This window comes from Trachinotus anak, unplaced genomic scaffold, assembly GCF_046630095.1.
Source record: "Trachinotus anak isolate AG129_WGS33_773 ecotype Australia unplaced genomic scaffold, CSIRO_AGI_Tana_v1 ptg000020l, whole genome shotgun sequence".
Classification (NCBI taxonomy): domain Eukaryota; kingdom Metazoa; phylum Chordata; class Actinopteri; order Carangiformes; family Carangidae; genus Trachinotus; species Trachinotus anak.
Window position 1 is genome coordinate 592038 of NW_027273871.1, and position 17781 is coordinate 609818.

Below are 17781 nucleotides of genomic sequence, written 5' to 3' on the forward strand. Positions count from 1 at the left end.
CTCGATGAGAAGGACAAAATGTGATCTGATCTCTTTGTGTTGATACATCAGACCAATGCGCGTCAGAATAGGAGTTATGAAGAGGAGCAATGCCCTCTAGAGGATGATACACCTTAATACGCAACAAAGGCGCTGATGAGGATCAAAGTTTTTGTGTCAGGGGCTGCCAGAAATTGCCTGTGTCCCGCTTTTAAATTTACTTCTTAAATGTACTTAATGGTTGTTTTCTCAATCCAGATTTTGGTGACACCTCTATATCCTATCATCCAGTTTAATAAACCAGGTTTGATGGACTTATCTTATTATAAAAATGTGTCTTTTTCAACATACCTTGAACATTTTTTTTTCTTACCTGTAGGCAGGCTTGTCTTTCAGGTGTACTGCACAGCATTATGACCACAGATGTATTATAATAACACATCCATAATTATGACTTGGTGACCCACATATTTGAGAAGTGACAGGGATCTGTTGAAAAAGTTCAGAATTGAAGCGCTTAGTTATTTGGCACATACAGTAACATTAACTCTAAATGACACATTTATTATATTACACCAGACCTGTTATGTTTCCTAAATTCTTCTGAACACTAAACTGTGCTTCTGCGCATTTCCACTGTTGGTAAAGTTATTTTAAAAAAAAATAAATAAAGTTAACTAATACTCATAACTACTACTCACCAAAAAAAAAAAAAAAAACCGTAATGTTTTACACTAGAAATAATTTGCTTCATTACTTTCCGTTGTTCCATGTATATATCTACGCTTAGCTAAAGCTAATTTACCCACTTTTTCCTGTTACGTGTGTGTTTAATTAAGTTTGTTTTATGACGTAAAAACGCAGCGACTAAGATTGAATCATCAGCTGTGCAGGAACAACATGCATGTGAGCCAGGCTGACTTACCTGTGGGGTTATTCCACCTGTTAAGGCGGATGCTAGCCTCCAGCTGACATGCAGCAATTAGGACATTTGTTATTGGGCCCCTACTGGCCCCCAGTATATATGATAGCTTAATTATTTCCCCAGGCACGTACTCGATGAGGCTATGGACAGAAAATTAGTTGGCAGCACTGCTGATAACTGTTAACTAAATAACTTTTTTCAAGCAAAAATTCCAAACATTCATTGGTAGCAGCTTCTGACATTTGAATGTTAGTTGGTTTTCCCAATTTTCAGAGAGTAGAAATTACAGTGAGCAGTAAATAACAGTACTGCTATGATGGAATAACATCACCATATTATAGGTTTGTGAATTTAATAACTTGATACAGAAAAAAAATGAAAGCAATTTGATATACACATATCAATTGAGTATAACCTTGAACAGTCAAGGTCCTTAAAACCAAATTATGACACAGGTTACAAGACCAGTGCCACAAGATGGAGGGTGGAGGAACTATGGAGAAAACAAGGGAGTTTTGGGGCATTTGCCCACTCGTTAATCCAGCATTGATATTAGGGTCCCTGTTATCTCCAAGTTCCCAATCAAAGACAGTGTACACAGTTCAGTGGTTCCCAAATGAGCTAGGAGACAGGATTAACACAGGGAGTTGTGAGATGCGAAATTCATGGGGTTTAAAAAAAAATTCTACGACACAAATTTATATCCATTTTTGGGACTTCTCTCATCTTTGCTTTTGTGTTAATTACTGCATAATTTTACCTCTGTGTCTGTGAGCCTGTTTTATTTGTTTGTCTGTTTTATGAAATAAGCATCTGAAATGCAACAAGGGGCCCAATGGCTTTTTTGTTAGGCTTCACATACAAGAAATGCAGAAAAGTGGTGCATTTCTTGTATGAAATATGCTACACAAATAAAGTTTATTAATAATTTTAATGATGCCAATTCCCAAACAAATTTGCAAGTAATTAAATAGCTAAAAGCAACTGACACATAATGAATGTGGAGCTTATGGCAGTCTTTCATTTAGTAATCCAGCACTAGTTGGGTGTTATTAATTACTTTATTGTAATTACTTCATAGTCACCCATTTTTGTAACAACAACCCAAGTCTAGTATGTTACCATACCAAGAACCTCCACTGAAGGCACAGACCAAACTTTAATTTCAAAGTCCAACAAGCCAACAGGTGGTGCACGTTACAATAATGCCACTCAATTGTGTCAGTAAGCCAGACCACTGAGCAAGCATCCATCACCAAGCACACCTTAAATGGTGCGCAGCTATTCATGTGGTTAGTTAACAGCTGTGTTTAATAAGTCAAAATTGCCACTGTGAGAAAAGTCAACTCTTCAAGCTCAAATGCCAAACTTTTGTCACAACTTCATGGCGTGGAAAACAAGAGCCCAACTCCATACCTGCCCCAGCTTTTTGTTTGACTGTCAACCATCTACACACGTCACAAACTGGCAGAAATGTCACACACCATTCACATGAACGGACAATTTATTAACTGTATACATCTGTTTATTACTTGTGCGTAACCAATTCTTTGGGACCAAAACTAGTCTTCAAACATAAAAATCCATACATACAATTGTCATGACGAGGGGACAGGGTAAAGCATGGCTCATCTACTCTTGCCTAGTCAATATAAAGCCACAGAGTATTGAAAAGGAGAAAGTGTCACATCAAGTAGCTATGTTGGTCTTATTAAGTGCTGTGGGGGAAAAGCTATTTCCAGTGCTCTGATTTCTGGCAGATTGTTTACTGGGCGATGCCAATGACGCCACAGGCCAGGCGTCCACCAGCATTGCCTGTCTTTAGACTCTCTTCATTGCCTCCTTTTCCCAGGTCATCTGCCTTCTCATGGATCTAAAACACAGGACAGAAAGCACAGTAAGAAGGATTTCATGGCAGTTCAGAACCTTGATCCTCAGCTTCATTCAGTAGGATGCAATATCCAGCAGGTTTTTGTTCCTCCTGTACACCACATGAGCCGGAGTCACACCTGGGGCTTGTCTCATAAAGTCAGGATAAACAAGTTATCGGTAAGTTTGTTTGTTATAGTGTGGCACTTTTATTTGGTTTAAGGATCTGAATACTTCTTCCACCACTGACAGTCACACAATAACAGAAGCTCACTCATGGACGCAGGAGTAGCCCAGCAATTCCCATGATCTGCGAGGTAAAATGGCCTTTTTTGTCAATGGAGTTTGGTGTTTTGAACAAAGCAATGAAACAGCTGTTTCCAGTTAAACAGATCTTATATTCTTTAACAAAAAAGGTCCATCTCTGTAGGAATCCTATTCATAATGTTATCCGCCACCTAGACCCAGGTTATCCCTTAACCTTAGGTTAAAACCTGACAGGCACTGTTCCTTACCACCATGGTTCGGCCAATGATGGAGTAGAGGCCATTGAGGGTGAGCATCTTGTCCGTGATATCTATCTTGGCAACATTGTCTGCTCCGGCAGTCACATTCCCCAGGTCTCCAACATGTCTGTTTAAAAAGAAAAAAGCATTCAACTCACCTTGACACAAAGAACTGACAACATACTTTGGACTTACCCTTGAAATTAAGGCTGATATTTTTTACACTAATATAATTTATTTCATTTGACAACCCTGACTGAAGACTGTGTTAGACTAGAAAATGACTTCCAAAATGTTGAAATTAAAAAAAGCTTGTCAAGAACAGACTAGGTTTTAGTATAACTGCTTTAATTCTTAATATCCCACTTAAGACCTGATCATCATTTCTGATACCATAAATATTTTCTGTGTAAGGTCAAATGTAGTCTGAACTAGGCTTCAGGGCAGAAAATTTAGATATATACAGGCGCAAGTAATACAATTAAGTCGTTTTTAATGGCCACACCTCAATTTAATTCACAGGGATGGGTCCTGGTGTTTAAACATTGTATACAAGACTATGCAAATCGTTTAATGTTAGAGACTTTAATTCTGTTACTGAATCTATATTATACATCAACTGAAATAAGAGGCATTAACAGGTACAATTATTTGTTGAACAATGCAATAGTTACATTACACAACTACGCTTCCCTCAGACTGGACTCACCTCTCTGCGTCAGTGGGACCTCCATGATTCTTGTTGTGGGGATTAAAGTGGGGTCCTGCACTGATGCACCCTAGGAAAAAGAAATTTAGAAAAAAAGAAACACTTCAGAGTCAGTCTGGAGGATAAAACCAGTAGGATAGGGTAAAACCAGGCAATAACAATTGACAAACCTGATAGATTGAGACACAGTTATTGACAGAGACTCACCGTTGGTGTTATCTCCAAAAGCATGGACATGGAAGCCATGCTCACCAGGGGTAAGACCTTTGATTTCTCCTGTCACCTTCACAGGAGCTGACTCACTCTAGCAACACAATTCATACACAATTCATCAGGAGAACACATAAGACACAAAGGAGCTGTCAAAGCCAGGTGGTTAGAAGGACTTGGACCTTAAGTAAACAAGACAAGTATTATTTTCATCTTATTCAACACCCCAAGCAAACACTCTCAATACCAAATGTAAAAATTATCTTGAATAATATCTAATACAAAAAGGCATAAAATGTCCAAATACAGTTTGCAAAAATAACTTTTGTAACACAGTTTTTATTTGATATACAATAGTAATATAATGTGCAATGTTTCTGCTTTGGTGGGTGGAACAGGGAGTCTTCAAATATGCAGTCTAAAAATGCAGCAACCATGCATGTTCAACAACACAGGATGGCAAAATAAACATATCACACTTAACTGGGCTAAAACTTTAGGAGGGCCGAGTCGGCAGGGTTGTTTAAGCCATGCATTACTGGCTGTGTGGTGTAGACCCTTCACTGAGCAGTTGAAATCACCTACTTTCACCCTTGATGACTCATGATATTTCTCTTATCAACAAGGCCAAAATGGCATCAAGGGGGAGGACACGCAGTGACTCAGCAAAAATAACATAAAATCGTGGATCAACGTTTAGTCCTACCATTAACAGTGCAGCAGTTTAAAAAAATAATAATAATAATAATAATAATAAAAAAAATAAATCAGCCAAACACCTGCAAGCAGAAGTGCTCCAGTTTTGGTGTGGTCCATCAAACCACACAAGTCTGCCAACGCTAGAAACTGACACTACACACGCTGAACTTATTCAACAGGCATTTTTAATGCACGCATCGTTGATCATTAACAAAACACAGGCCTAACACGTTCAAAGGTTATGGCTTTAATGGCAACCCACTGATATTGACCATCGCTGTGTTTTAACTCGGCAATAACGACATGTTTACACTGGCAGCCTACTCTGAGTAAATAAAGAGAAACACGCAGTAGCTGTAGCGCTGAGCATTCACGTTAATTGCTCTTATGCAACGTCCAGGCGAGCGTTAATTTGCATTTAAAACCTATGGGTAACCTGTGCAAATTAACACAGCGTGGCCAAATCTGAAATCAGGCCAAGTTTGACGCCTTCTCATTCAAATGTAACACATAGCTAGCTATCTTAGCCTCTCCTAAAACCCGATCTAACTTAGTCGAACTACGGGCTTGTCAATGGGGAACTGAGCTAACTTAGCATCCGAGCGCTAACGCTCCGTGGAGTATGCATGTCAACTCTCCGGGTATTCTTGTTTTTTTTTATTATTAAAATAAACTCGCTGGCTTGATATTTCTTCTTCTGAAAACAAGGTAGCAAGGCTTACCTCCTGCTCAAAATAAACGGTCCCGCTGGTCTCTCCAGCTCCTTTCAGCACACAGACAGCTTTCTGCACCATTTTTGCGGTAGTTTGAAAGGACACCCAAGTTTCTGCCGTGTGATTTTGACAGAGAGACCGAACAAGCGTGTAAGTGCTTAAGAGGCGGGAGCATAACACTGACAGCCAATCAGAATAAAATACGGTCGAAAAGCCTGATTGTGATTGGTCACCGACTATGACGAGGAGAGCAGCACATTAAGCAGGTGTGCAGACAAAGTAGTTATGCCATACAAATGAAATACACTATGTATATATATATATATATATATATATATATATATATATATATATATATATATATATATATTTATAATAATATTAGATTTACCCAGTGACTAAGCTTGGGGGCAAGGCTGCCAATAGGCCTCTTTGCATTCAGAGGTTAAGTTGCATTGACTGTTCTGTGGCCAGTTGGCAAAAAGAGCATGTTAAAGCTAATTTGAAGGCCTAAGGAATTGTCTTTCACATGAAGATGTGCTTTTGAGAGGAGGAATTATGTGGCTGCATAGATGGTTGTGCCATTACCTTTTTTATTGTGGAGACCTACGCTTAACAAATAAAAACAAATCTTACCTGCTTTATAATTCACCATGGATAGTAAAAGGTCAGCCTGTAAGCATTATTTGAACAATTCAAAATGACAGCAAATATCAGGTGTGTGGCACTTAAACAGATCGTTACATCAAATGTGTTGGACACCATTTCATTGAGTGTGGGTTAAACACAGGATATATTCTGAGTAAGCAAAAATGATTTGGTAAAAAAATAGTTTATTAAAAACAATTTCCTATGGTTGAAATATTGACGATTTTATGTCCATGTCTTTTCTATTTTTAACAAATCATAGAAACATCTGTCAACTTTCAAACCATGAGGAGTTAAAAACATTAAAGCAAAGGGCCTCTGTTATTCCTTCAAAGTCAGCTTGTTTCTCTCTGATAAACGAATCACAGATTATAAACAACAATTACCATGACACCTTAGAGGCGTCAGTGATACAAGCATATTTACAGCAGTGTGTCCCAAGCAACACTCTTCATTTCATCACTTTGCCCTCGGTGCTTCTGTGTTAAAATTATTCAAGAACAAGAGTTGCGCCTGCAGAGTCTGAGCTTCAGATGTTGACAAATGAATCTATATCAGATACAGTGTGTTTTCAGTGAAACAGACACTAAGTTTGAATGGTGTGTTTGTCAAAGACAAAAAATTATTCAGCCACAGGGTTTCACTTTGCATTTTCATGAGGACAAAACAAATTTATGAGTTTGGCTGACATACATTAGACAAATAGAGGAAGATTCCAAATACAATTCAGCTCTTTTTCATCTTATCCAAGATATTGCCCCCTTCCTTCCACACACACACACACAGGACAAAGAAAAGACCGCCATAAACATAAAGCTTACCGAGCCTGCTGCTCACTTGTGTTTATACAGAATGCTCCAAAAACCAAGCTGGCACCTGAATTTTTGCACATTTTTCATGGAGTATGATACTTTTTGAAATAAACATGTGCTGGATTTTCCTCTGTTGGATGAATGAAAGGTTCTGCTTTATTTCTTTAACTGAAAAATAAAAACATACACCTTTAGGCAGGAGTGTGAAATTGGACAGTAGAGAAAAATACATTACTAAGTATACACATCTGAGGATTATTTTCAGAGGAATTTTACTTTTTTGTTTTACGTTTTTGAACAGACATTGCTTATAATGGTCAAAGTTTAATTCTTCGCAAATGGATGCACTCAAATTTATTTTTGTATAACTATATCTCTATGTCTAGATCACTCCAACTTCTGAAACAAAGCCCACTTACATAATATCAAATTTCTTTATTACCTAAATATTCCAAGGGAGATAAATCACGATGCCCTTGCGTGTAACTTCTCTTTTGTTCTTAGTTTTGGTGCATCTTATGTTGAAATGTCTTATCTGGAATGCCTCTTGGCACATCAGTCACAATTGTCTAAGCAAAGGAAAATATATTATGCACCAATTAAAGTTTAAGACCTTGGTTTTCAGCCACTACAATGGTTTGTGTTTGTCCAATGTTTCTGTAAACAAACAATATGATTAAAAGATTTTCATAACAATTTTACTGTAAAGTCACATTGGGTAAGTACAGTACAGTCAAAGAATGTGAAGCATCCTCGATTCTCTAAATAATATTAGAATGAGAACACTTTTTCACAAGGAATTGGATGTAATTCCTGTTATCTGTAAAAAAAAAAAAAAAAAAAAAGACTATTATGTTAGATTCAGAGACCCTGTGAAAATAAGCTCAGCTTCTAATCAGTGCCGTGTTTGTAAGAGTCTCAGTTCTAATGGAATAGTACTAATAGTACTAACAGAAATATTAAAAACTTAAATAAAACCACGTATTGAGAGTGGATTTTTTTTAAGGACATTGGGTATTGGCCAGTAAAAGTGCACATGTCACAGATTCTGGACTGAGTATGGTAGAATTCTCAGTGTGATTTACTGCAACATCCATCAATTTGTACTTAACCACATGCCTTTCTCCATTCAAACACCTAGAAGCAGCTTGACTGGATTTTAAGGCCTCCATAGTCCTTTAAAAGCTGTGCCTTACTGGCTGACAAGAAAAACGTGAGCTGAAAACAACAAAGAACAATCGCTTCTGTTGTGAAATAATTGCTTTAAAAGATATTCAGTGTTTGACATGACATTTTGGCAAATTTTAAAAATATGTTAAAATATATTTACTTCATTGAGGAATGCCTGCTATTACACAGACGAGGCCATGAAGTAAAAATAAATGTGTGCCATAGAAATCATTCTGCAAATAAACTTGAGTAAAAACAATGCGAGTTACCCTCACATTAACCTCAGATGGACAAATCTAAGTTAACATGCAAGCACTCCACTCATTCTTACAACTTACAGGAAGAAGACAAACTAGAGGTGACAGCCAGTATTTAACTACAGCCATTTGTCCAAACTGCTTTTCACGTGGTCGTGCATTTTGAGACAGATGCAAAGCAAAATTTGACCATAGATTCTAAAAATGTGTCATAATGTTTGACAACCTGTGTGGGAAACTGTCAATTAGCAACTGACAAACTGTGGCTAGTTCGAATGAATCTGCCAGGATTTGAGGTTGGCTACCATAGTGAAAAACACCTTTGTTATCTTTCAGTGGTTCACAGCAGTCTCTGGCTGAAGGAACAGTGAGCCAGTCTATGACGCTGCTTCCTCTTTTGTTTCTGTGGGTGCACTTTGACCTGAAGGTGAGGGCTCAGAGGGCATTGGCTCTCCAGCAGCAGTAGTTACCTCTGCAGCCGAAGCTACAAGTTCTGATTTTTCCTTCTGTGGAGAAGCTTCCACACTTTGTTCTTTATTGGTTTCCACGGTAACCACAGGAGTCACAGAAGGTTGCTCGGTGCTGTTAGAGGTCCGAAATTTGTCCATGTTTTCCAATTCGGCCAAACGATCATCTCTGTCCCACCGCGTGGTCCTCTCTCGCCGTTCTGAACGCCTTGGCCGGTCCCCTTCTTTTCCTTCAGCTCCTCTCCCTCTTTCTCGACTCCCTCCTTCTCCCCTTCCTCTTTCTCCTCCCTCCCCCCTCCCATGCTCCCTCTCCCCATCATCACCTCTCCCTCGTTCCCTGTCCGTATCCAGACTGCTTCGCCTCTCCCTCCAGTCCCGTCTGTCTCTGTCCCGATCACGGTCTCGGTCCCGATCCCGATCTCTGTCCCTATCTCTCTCCCATCCTCCTCCACGGTGATTGCCGCCGTCTTCCTGCCAGCCTCCGAGCCTGTCCCTCCCATCCATTCTATCACCACCTCCTCCTCCTCCTCCTCTCCCTCCATCACCAAATGGACGCCTTCCACCTCCAAAACCTCTTTCCCTCTCTCTATCCCTGTCCCGATCCCAGTCTCTGTCCCTCTCTGGCTCTCGGTCCCTGAAACCAGGCCTGTCTCCCCTGAATGGTCTGCCATCCATTTCTTCGGGCCCTTCCAGGCCACGAGGACCCCCTGGTCTGATAAAAGGAGGTGGAGGGCCTTGAGGAGGAGGGCCATGCCCATGTGGAGGGAAAGGAGCCCTCATATTGTGGGGAGGGGGCATCCCAAAGCCTCCTTTAGGTGGAGGGGGCTCGTGGTGCATCATTTGAGGGTGTGGTCCTCTGGGCATCATCTGCGGGGGCATAGGGGGCATGTTGGGGTGAGGGGGTCTTGTCACATGGGGTGGAGGGAAACGCTGCATATGTGGTAGTGGGGGAACGGGCGGACGCTGAAGTGGGATTATACCGGGCCGAGCACCAAGCAGCCCACCAGAGGGGGGCTGGATGTTTCCTGGAGGACCACCTGGAGGTACACCTACTTGGTTACCTGATGGGGAGACAAATACAAAATACAGCTTTGATTTTAACCCATCAACCAAATGAGTAACTACTGTACTGACTGTAAAACCTCACCCGTAACCTCTAAAGATTAGTTCTTTACAGTCTTTTTCAGTGATGAGACAGATTCTCCCTGGTTTTAAATTGGCTAAATCAAGTTGTCTTTTAGCGATGGCTCGGGCAGAATGAGAAACAACAAATTGGACTGTCCATTAAAAAGTGAGAAGAGAAAGACAGACTGACCCATGGGTCCCATCTGGTTGTTAAAGATGTTTGGACCTTCGGGGACCTCGTCATTTTTCCGACTGCCCAGCCCTGCTGGGTCCAGAGGTGGGTCCTCAACTCCACCTTTGGAAGGTGGTGGGGGACCTAGAGGCATAGCACCTGGGGGAGGGAAACCTGGTAGAGGATGGGTGACATGAGTTAGGGTGGTGCTTTTATACCATCTGGATCAATTAAATACCTTAACACATAAGGAGTAATAAAGTGATGCATGTCTTTCACTCAGAATTTGATTTCCACATGTGAGTCCATGAGGAGCCAATGACAGGGTGACAGTCACCATAACTGCCCAATGAATGAGTTATCATCAGTCCACATCACTTCATGTTTTAAGCTCTTGGTTCGTTTGTAAAAAGCTAATGTGAGCACAGGCTAAATGGCAATAATGTATCATCGTCAATGTATAATTTCTGCGTATGATACTGTTAAACATAATCCGAGAGTAGGCACTGTGTGAGAGAAAGCGACTGAATGAAAGCCAGTGAGAAATGATTTGATGGCAGTCGTAGGAGGTGCTACCTGGAGGCATCTGCATGGGGTTGAAGCCAGGTCTGATGAAAGGAGGAGGTGGGACGCCTGGGGGGAAGGAAGGCGGGGGCATGCCTATGGGACCAGGAAAGACAGGAGGCTGGAGAGAACCCACACCAGCCATTGGCTGCTGTAATGGAGGAACCTGAGAACATTTACAGGGATTTAATGCATTTGTCAAATGAGAAAGTTTTTTGTTATACTTCCCAGTAACACATGGGAGACAAAGTAAGTAACTTAATGAAAGAACAATAAAAATCATGTTATTTTATCCAGACTATCTCATCTATTTTAATGTGGGTATGGACCAGATGCCACATCATTTGTAATATTATTTTAAATGTTACTTCGACACTTAAATGAAGCATTTGCATAGATCCCTCAAAGAACAGCAGGCATGTAATCAAAACAAGTTTCAGAATGTTCACCTTGACCAGCATTTTCGTTTCTACCAGCGATAGATCAACACTAAGCATTTAAAACAGTGGTAACAGACTGCAGCTGTTGTTTACCTGTGCAGGAGCAGCAGCTGCAGCAGCCACAGGTAATACCTGCGTCTCCTCCGGCTGCTGTGCTTCCGATCGGCCGTTGTGGTTGAGTTCCTCAGGTTGGTCTAGAGTCTTCCTCACTGTACTCCACTCTGGAAGAGACGAGCGCAAAAAGTTGTGAAAAGGCAAACTGGCCAATACCTTCTAATACACAATAATTTTATGTCTTAATGTGTTTGTGCCTGTCAGTTTTTACCTGGCGATAAGGTGTCTACGTCCAGTATTCCTCCTTCTTTTAGCTCCTCCAGCTGGTCCTCTCTGATTTTAGACCAGGGTACGTAGGTGACACCCAGCTCCACATCCCAGTACTGTTTAAACTCAGCCTTTATGCCCTTGTTCAAAGCCCAAGCAATCTGGCAAGAAAAGGAAAAAACTCTTGATTTATGTTTTCTCTTTAAGTTGGTGGATTTTTGTTTATTGGTCGGTGGAAATTTGTCTTTGGCTTCTCCCCAAGTACAGTAAAAATGTAGTATTACTAAACAGCACCCTGTGTGGCTCACTCACCTTGATGGCTTTCTGGTTAACTTTGTAAGACCCTCTACTAAGCTTCTGTAGAGCCCTGAAGGCATCTTGCCTATGTATCATTACGATATAGGCACAGCCACGTGGAGGGATCATCTGAACAAGAGGAGGACGAACAGACAGGTGAGCAAAAAATACAAGGAGATTGTGATTTTCATTCAGTTAGCTGAGACTGGACTTCTTCTCATTATTACACTGTGGTCCTCTCTTAAATAGGTAGACACACAACAAAGCACTGCTATTCATGTAATAACTGGCATAAAATACACAAAAAATATATAATAAAAAATCTACTATACGATAACCAGAAGACAAAAAAACATTTTTCATCTTTCATATAAAAGAGAAAATGCAATTTCTGTTATTACAAACCGCAGGTTGGGTCACAGCTGGCTGAGTGCAAGTGATCTAAACAAGTCCACTTACATTGATGGATTCTATCTGCCCAAACTCCTCCAGTAAACAGGCGACATCTTGCTGTTGTGTTCTTTTGTCCAGCTGGCCCACCCACAGGGTTGTACTGCAAACTAAAAAAGAAATAAAAGGTATTATGAACAAGGACTCAACAAGAAACACTGGGTATCTCTTACTATTTTAAAAAAATCCCTGTGATGTCATCCAAAGACAATAATCTTGTGAAAATTCTAAAACTACACAAACCTAACAGATCATTTCAGGTCCTGTCTACTTGAAAAGATATGACTATAATCTGATTATGACTCACTGCTTAGTGTCTCGCTCTTGGGTGGCGGGAGGCCTTTCTGCCGCCGCTCTCTCTCCTTCTCTCTCTCCCTGCGTTCCTGCGAGCGCGAGCGTGGGGAATGGTGACGCCGGTCTCTGGAGCGCGAGCGAGATCTCCTGTGCCTGGACCGCCGTGTACGGGAATTAGACCGTGACCTCCTCCGCTTTGGAGACCTGAAGAAAAACGGCACTCCAATTCATGGTATGATCATCACAAATTACAACACCATTGCTTATGCAGCTTATCTGCATCGGGCAAAATAAATGGAAAATTCAGCGTGGATAAGGAAACCTAGTCTGAAGGGTCATAACCCACTCCTGATGCTTACCTGGAGCCTGAGTGTGACCTTCGACCATGTCTGCCATCCCTCATAGATGAACGGTCCAAATCCATTGATAAATCCTGATGTGGTATGAAAAAGACGTGGTTACGATTTGTTGCTAACTATTAGACCTACAACACTGTGTCTTTGACTATGGCAAAAACATTTAAATTACACATGAAGGAAAACAACTGTTAATCTTCCTGCTCAACCACTTTCAAGATCAAGATTTCTGGTATCAGAATTTAATTTTAGTACAAAAATAATAGTCTGCATATCCTTTGTATTGTTACGTCTACCTGTTGTTGCTGGGCTGCGTTGTGGGGATGGAATACCCCTGGGAAACCTGGCGGCCCAGTAGAACCAGGAAGGGGCTGCCCTGGCAGAGCCTGCCCCATAGGTGGTATCATAACTGGGAAGCTTTGTCCTGGTGGTAAGCCATAGGCCTGGAGCTGGCCATTAGGGGGGAGAGGAACCTGAGAATGACAATTGTGGTAAATATTGTGCATACACATCAGAGTTTCCTACATATAAAATCAATTTATCACAGATAGATTTGTCCCTTTGTCATATTTTTATGTTTTTTTCTTTTTATAAAGGTGTTGCCATCCACTGTATACAGTATAGTACATGTATTATAGAACCCTCTTCTACAATTTAAAGTAAAATGGACAAAATGAAAACAAAGCTCAAACAAAGAATTAGAGGATGAAACAGGAAAGGTTATTTCTTTTACAATCAAAAAATTGTGCTTTCACTACCTGCTGTGAGAGGTCTTGTGACACGTTGATCATTGGTGGTTTAAAGTGCTCCACATGCTGTGGAAAAGCTGGAGGCTGCTGCATACTGTGATGGTAAAAATACATCATTAGCTTCACAGCTCCTATTTCCCTTCTAAAAAAAAAATCAATCATAGCTTCCCACTTCTTGGCATCACAGATATGTTGCAATATATGAAATACATCAAGGGCTTACAAGGAGGGCTGTGATGCGGTCTCATCCTTCTTTGTCTCTTCTCCAACTTCTGGTTCATCATCATAGTCAAAACGGTCCAGCAATTTCTAAGAGAGAGAAAGGTCATGAGTGTGAAGAACACACAAACAATGACATCTTTAAGGCAGAACTTGTAAAGACTTGTTTTTTTCCCTTTACTGTATCACACCCAGTAGCACTGTGCTACAAAATGTTGAAACAGTGCCCGATGTCTGTCATGTTGCAGAATTCATTTAGCTGTTGATAGCATATGGAAAAACACACCGTCACCTTGTCGAAGGCCGTTTTCTGCTGGGTGGGCTGAGTGGGTTGGGTGGGTGGGGGAGGTTGTAGGCTGACCATGCTCGGTCCAGTGGGGATGTTTTGGATCTGTGTTTGGGTGGTATGGAGATGAGGCTGAATGTTGGCGTCGGGCCTCACTGGCTGATGCTGAAAGTTCTGGAGCATCTGCTGAAGCTATAAACGCCGGTGACAGAGAGTGAAAGAAAGGAGTTATTTATTAGTGAAGGTCCAAGAAATGTGCAAGAAAAGACAACAATACAAGCAACAAGACTGAGGTCAAAGCTACATGAGTACAAACTCACCTGCTGACCCTGTGAAGACTGGAAGAGTTGTGCCACAGCAGCAAAGGCATCCGAGTTTTGCAGCTGAGCAGCAGATGTCATGGTGGAGTTTGCCGTTACTGCGGTAACCGGCTCTTTGGCTGGAGGGGGAGAGGAACCTGAGGGAGGAGAGAAAGCTTTAACATATGTGAGCAGCACAGAGATGCATTCAAATGGCAGAATCATTGACTGATACTTCAACATATCAATACTAGATTGTTTTATAAAATGTAAATGTAATGTTATTGTCTTTCAGCTGCTCCCGTGAGGGGTTCACTGCCCACATGAATTTGATTTGGCATAGGGTTTATGTCAGATCCCTGGATTCTGTGGGGCCGGGGATCGAACCGCCCACTGAGGAATCAGGAGCCAAACTAATCTACCACCTGAGCCGAGGCCTCACTTTGCATTAAAATTGTAAACACTTTTTTAAAAAATCTCCCATTCACAGCAGTTAGGAAGATTACAGACACGAAAAACTGAACAAAGTGTAAAGTTGTGTCTATTTAAAAACATAATGACCTTGCAACAATCACTACTGCCTCATGCATACAATCACACCAATTACCTGGCTCATCTGTGCCTGTATAGGGTGCAGCAGCACTGCTAGAGCCAGCTGCCATGTCCAAGAGGGGCTGAATAACCTCAATCTTGAACACCCCATTCTTCTGCCACAGGTTCAACACCCGCACAATCTTACTCTACATAGGAGAATAAGGACACAAGGAAAAAAGTGAAGGAGAGGGAATAAAAGGAGGAGAGAACAGAGGTATTTGTGACTACAAGAGTACAGTCTACGATTTTCGAACTAATTTTCATCATGCTGAAATTTCCACCAGGTCTTTCTGTTCTTACCCTGTCCTCTACGGGGCAAAGGCAGAGGTTCTCAAAAGTCCCTGTAATGTTTTTGGTAAACCTTGGGCCAAACACGTCCTTGTCCGGTCCAAACTGGTGTCTGGACTGCCTAACAATGGAATCCACCACATACAGGCCTGCTACCTTGTACTCAGGCTTGCACTGGGGAGAGCAGAGGGAGGAAACAGATTCTGAGTGTATACAAATTCGGTGGGGAGAAACTGGGTGACAACTGAATTTAAACCAGTCTGTCTCACCTTCTTGATAAACTTTTCCACAATCTGGACCACGTGTTTGTAGAGCTGAGAAAGACAGAAGCAAGAGATCATGTTATAAGCTTCACATAGGCTTAAAAAACAAGGGTTATAATATTAGAAATACAGAGAATACAGCTCAAACATATGTAGTAAGTAATTCTCAAAACAGGGGAATGCCAAACTTATTCTTACTTTCATAGCTTTGATGGCTGATTTGGTGATGGAGATCATCTTTGCCCTCGAGATCGGGGGCTTGGAGTCCATCAGTGAGAATAACTAAAGACAAAGAGAAATAATAGACGAGTGAGATAAGGAGAGTCCAGACACAAGAGGAAAAAAATAAATGCAAAGACAGAGGGGGCAGTGCCAGAGAAGTGACTTGGAGTTTCAGAGTTGATGCAAATAATTTCTTTTCCCCTGCTTTCCATTTTCAAACCTGCATGTCTTCCCACATCAAAAGACACATTTACAAGACAAACTCTTGCCAATACAATGACTTATTGGCAACAAGTGGTAGAATTTAACCTGATATTATAAACTCTAAGCATTGACCAATCATCATTTATAAGTCTGTCACTGGTTGTCACACTGCGATTATTTATGTGGACTGATTTTAATCAACTTGCCATAAATCCTTGATATGCGTAAACAACCCAAACTGGCATTTGATTTGATGATATAAAATTTCATAATTCCTCCTGAAGTCTGAGGAGGTTCAATAATACACTTTGGTTGTTATTAGGCAATAACCCAAGAGTTCAACGCGCAGCTGCATAATCCTCATTAAGTAATATGACAAGACACAGAGTAGTTACTGTTTTGTGCAAAGAAATGAGAAATAAACTGTACACAGTTCATGGGTGTCAGCTGTGTGGTGCACATAGTTATTGCTGTCTGTAAGAAAATCATTTAGACATCACAAAGCACATATTTGCCCTTTTAAACAGGTGTCTATTGAGTCATAACTCACAGTGATTTGCATACAGTAACAACAACTGCCTTCTTTATTTTTTATTCCAAACAGAAACTGCTCTTGAAACTGCAACACTTTTTAGGAAGCAGGAGAAAGTGCTCATACCCCTGGGGATGAAATGGTACAACAAACAAGTGTCAGGACAAAGTTGTGATACCATTAGAGGCTTGTGTTTGCAAACCTGTCTCTGTGGTTAATCAACTATATGGGCCCAGTCACTGTAACTGATACATTCAAGGATTAAAGGAGCCGTCAGCAGAAACGATAACAGATGACTCGACCTGTTTATTGACTTGACTTTTAACCGCACACTGACTTTACAAGCACGTCCTGTGTATATTATCGAGGCAGTTATGTTTGCGAGCTTGCAGCGTGAGGGACACCGCCAGGAAACACTTTGCTGAAAAGCATTGTTATCAGCAGCTCTGTTAGTAACCACACTCCCACTGGCCAACATTTGCGTTAGTGCAGGAGCCGATGTTGATTGGCTATCGTGGTGCTAGCTTCCTACTTAGCAGTAAATCCTGACATTTGTTTCACAAACGACAGTTATTTGCGCAGCAGGCGTGAAACACCGACGCTAACTCGGTTAGCCCTTGGCCAGATAAGATGGACATGTCCAGCTAGCTCGGTGAACAGGCCCACAGGTCGGTCCTACTCGGCTAGCTCCGGTGCAACACAGGACCATGACCAGCACCGCCAACCTCGGTGAGTTCAGGGTCTCAGGGAGCCCTGAAGGCGGCTTACCTCCTGGTTAAAGGCGTTGACAGCGTCCATGGTTGCCCAACGCTCCGTGCCTCCCCCTTAGCTCCCGATTCCCCGCTTACAGCGATGTTTATTCAAGGAAGGGTCGGTACAACATGTCCGCTCCCGGTAGCTAACGACAGTTAGCCTAGCATCGGTAGCTCTCGGGTCGGCGGGCACGGCAAAGCATGATGGGATTCAATACTGTAGTTCGAGGTTTTGTCCACTGGGTGGCGGAGTGCTCCAGGGACGGGGGATGTGGCAGGGCTGTACATCCTTGGAGTATGGTTTGATTTGGTTTTATTTGGCATAAAACAATCTTCAAATAAGACATTTGTCCAAATATAAAATGTAAAAAAGATATATATATATATATA

General features: G+C 41.4%; 3 protein-coding genes across 7 annotated transcripts in view; all 3 read right to left on the reverse strand.

The window, feature by feature from the left end:
• The window catches only part of tiam1a (TIAM Rac1 associated GEF 1a), a 70373-nt gene extending 68474 nt beyond the window's left edge, over window positions 1-1899 (reverse strand). For 2 of the 4 annotated variants that reach the window (XM_071505865.1, XM_071505864.1), the window contains exon 1: window positions 353-1899. The gene's annotated coding sequence lies outside the window, so the exon portion shown is untranslated. The remainder of the gene's footprint in view (window positions 1-352) is intronic. The other 2 variants (XM_071505866.1, XM_071505863.1) reach the window with 2 other exon arrangements.
• Window positions 1900-2044: 145 nt separating this feature from the next.
• On the reverse strand, window positions 2045-5780 carry sod1 (superoxide dismutase 1, soluble). Its single transcript, XM_071505871.1, has 5 exons — window positions 5620-5780; window positions 4196-4292; window positions 3989-4058; window positions 3289-3406; window positions 2045-2777 (listed from the first exon to the last, which is right to left on the reverse strand). The coding sequence occupies exons 1-5, from the start codon at window positions 5689-5691 to the stop codon at window positions 2670-2672; spliced, it is 465 nt and encodes a 154-aa protein (XP_071361972.1). The 5' UTR covers window positions 5692-5780; the 3' UTR covers window positions 2045-2669.
• A 1111-nt stretch (window positions 5781-6891) lies between these two features.
• scaf4a (SR-related CTD-associated factor 4a) lies at window positions 6892-17656 on the reverse strand. Of its 2 annotated transcripts, none has more exons than XM_071506191.1 (19): window positions 17408-17656; window positions 15880-15963; window positions 15688-15732; window positions 15431-15592; window positions 15144-15276; window positions 14558-14694; window positions 14244-14429; window positions 13956-14041; window positions 13742-13826; window positions 13280-13456; window positions 12987-13060; window positions 12641-12831; window positions 12343-12443; window positions 11899-12012; window positions 11591-11747; window positions 11359-11486; window positions 10838-10991; window positions 10280-10435; window positions 6892-10025 (listed from the first exon to the last, which is right to left on the reverse strand). In XM_071506191.1, the coding sequence occupies exons 1-19, from the start codon at window positions 17435-17437 to the stop codon at window positions 8875-8877; spliced, it is 3351 nt and encodes a 1116-aa protein (XP_071362292.1). In that variant the 5' UTR covers window positions 17438-17656; the 3' UTR covers window positions 6892-8874. The 2 variants fall into 2 exon arrangements, with proteins under 2 accessions (XP_071362292.1, XP_071362291.1); XM_071506190.1 differs by having other exon boundaries at window positions 14238-14429.
• Between the last annotated feature and the right edge of the window lie 125 nt (window positions 17657-17781).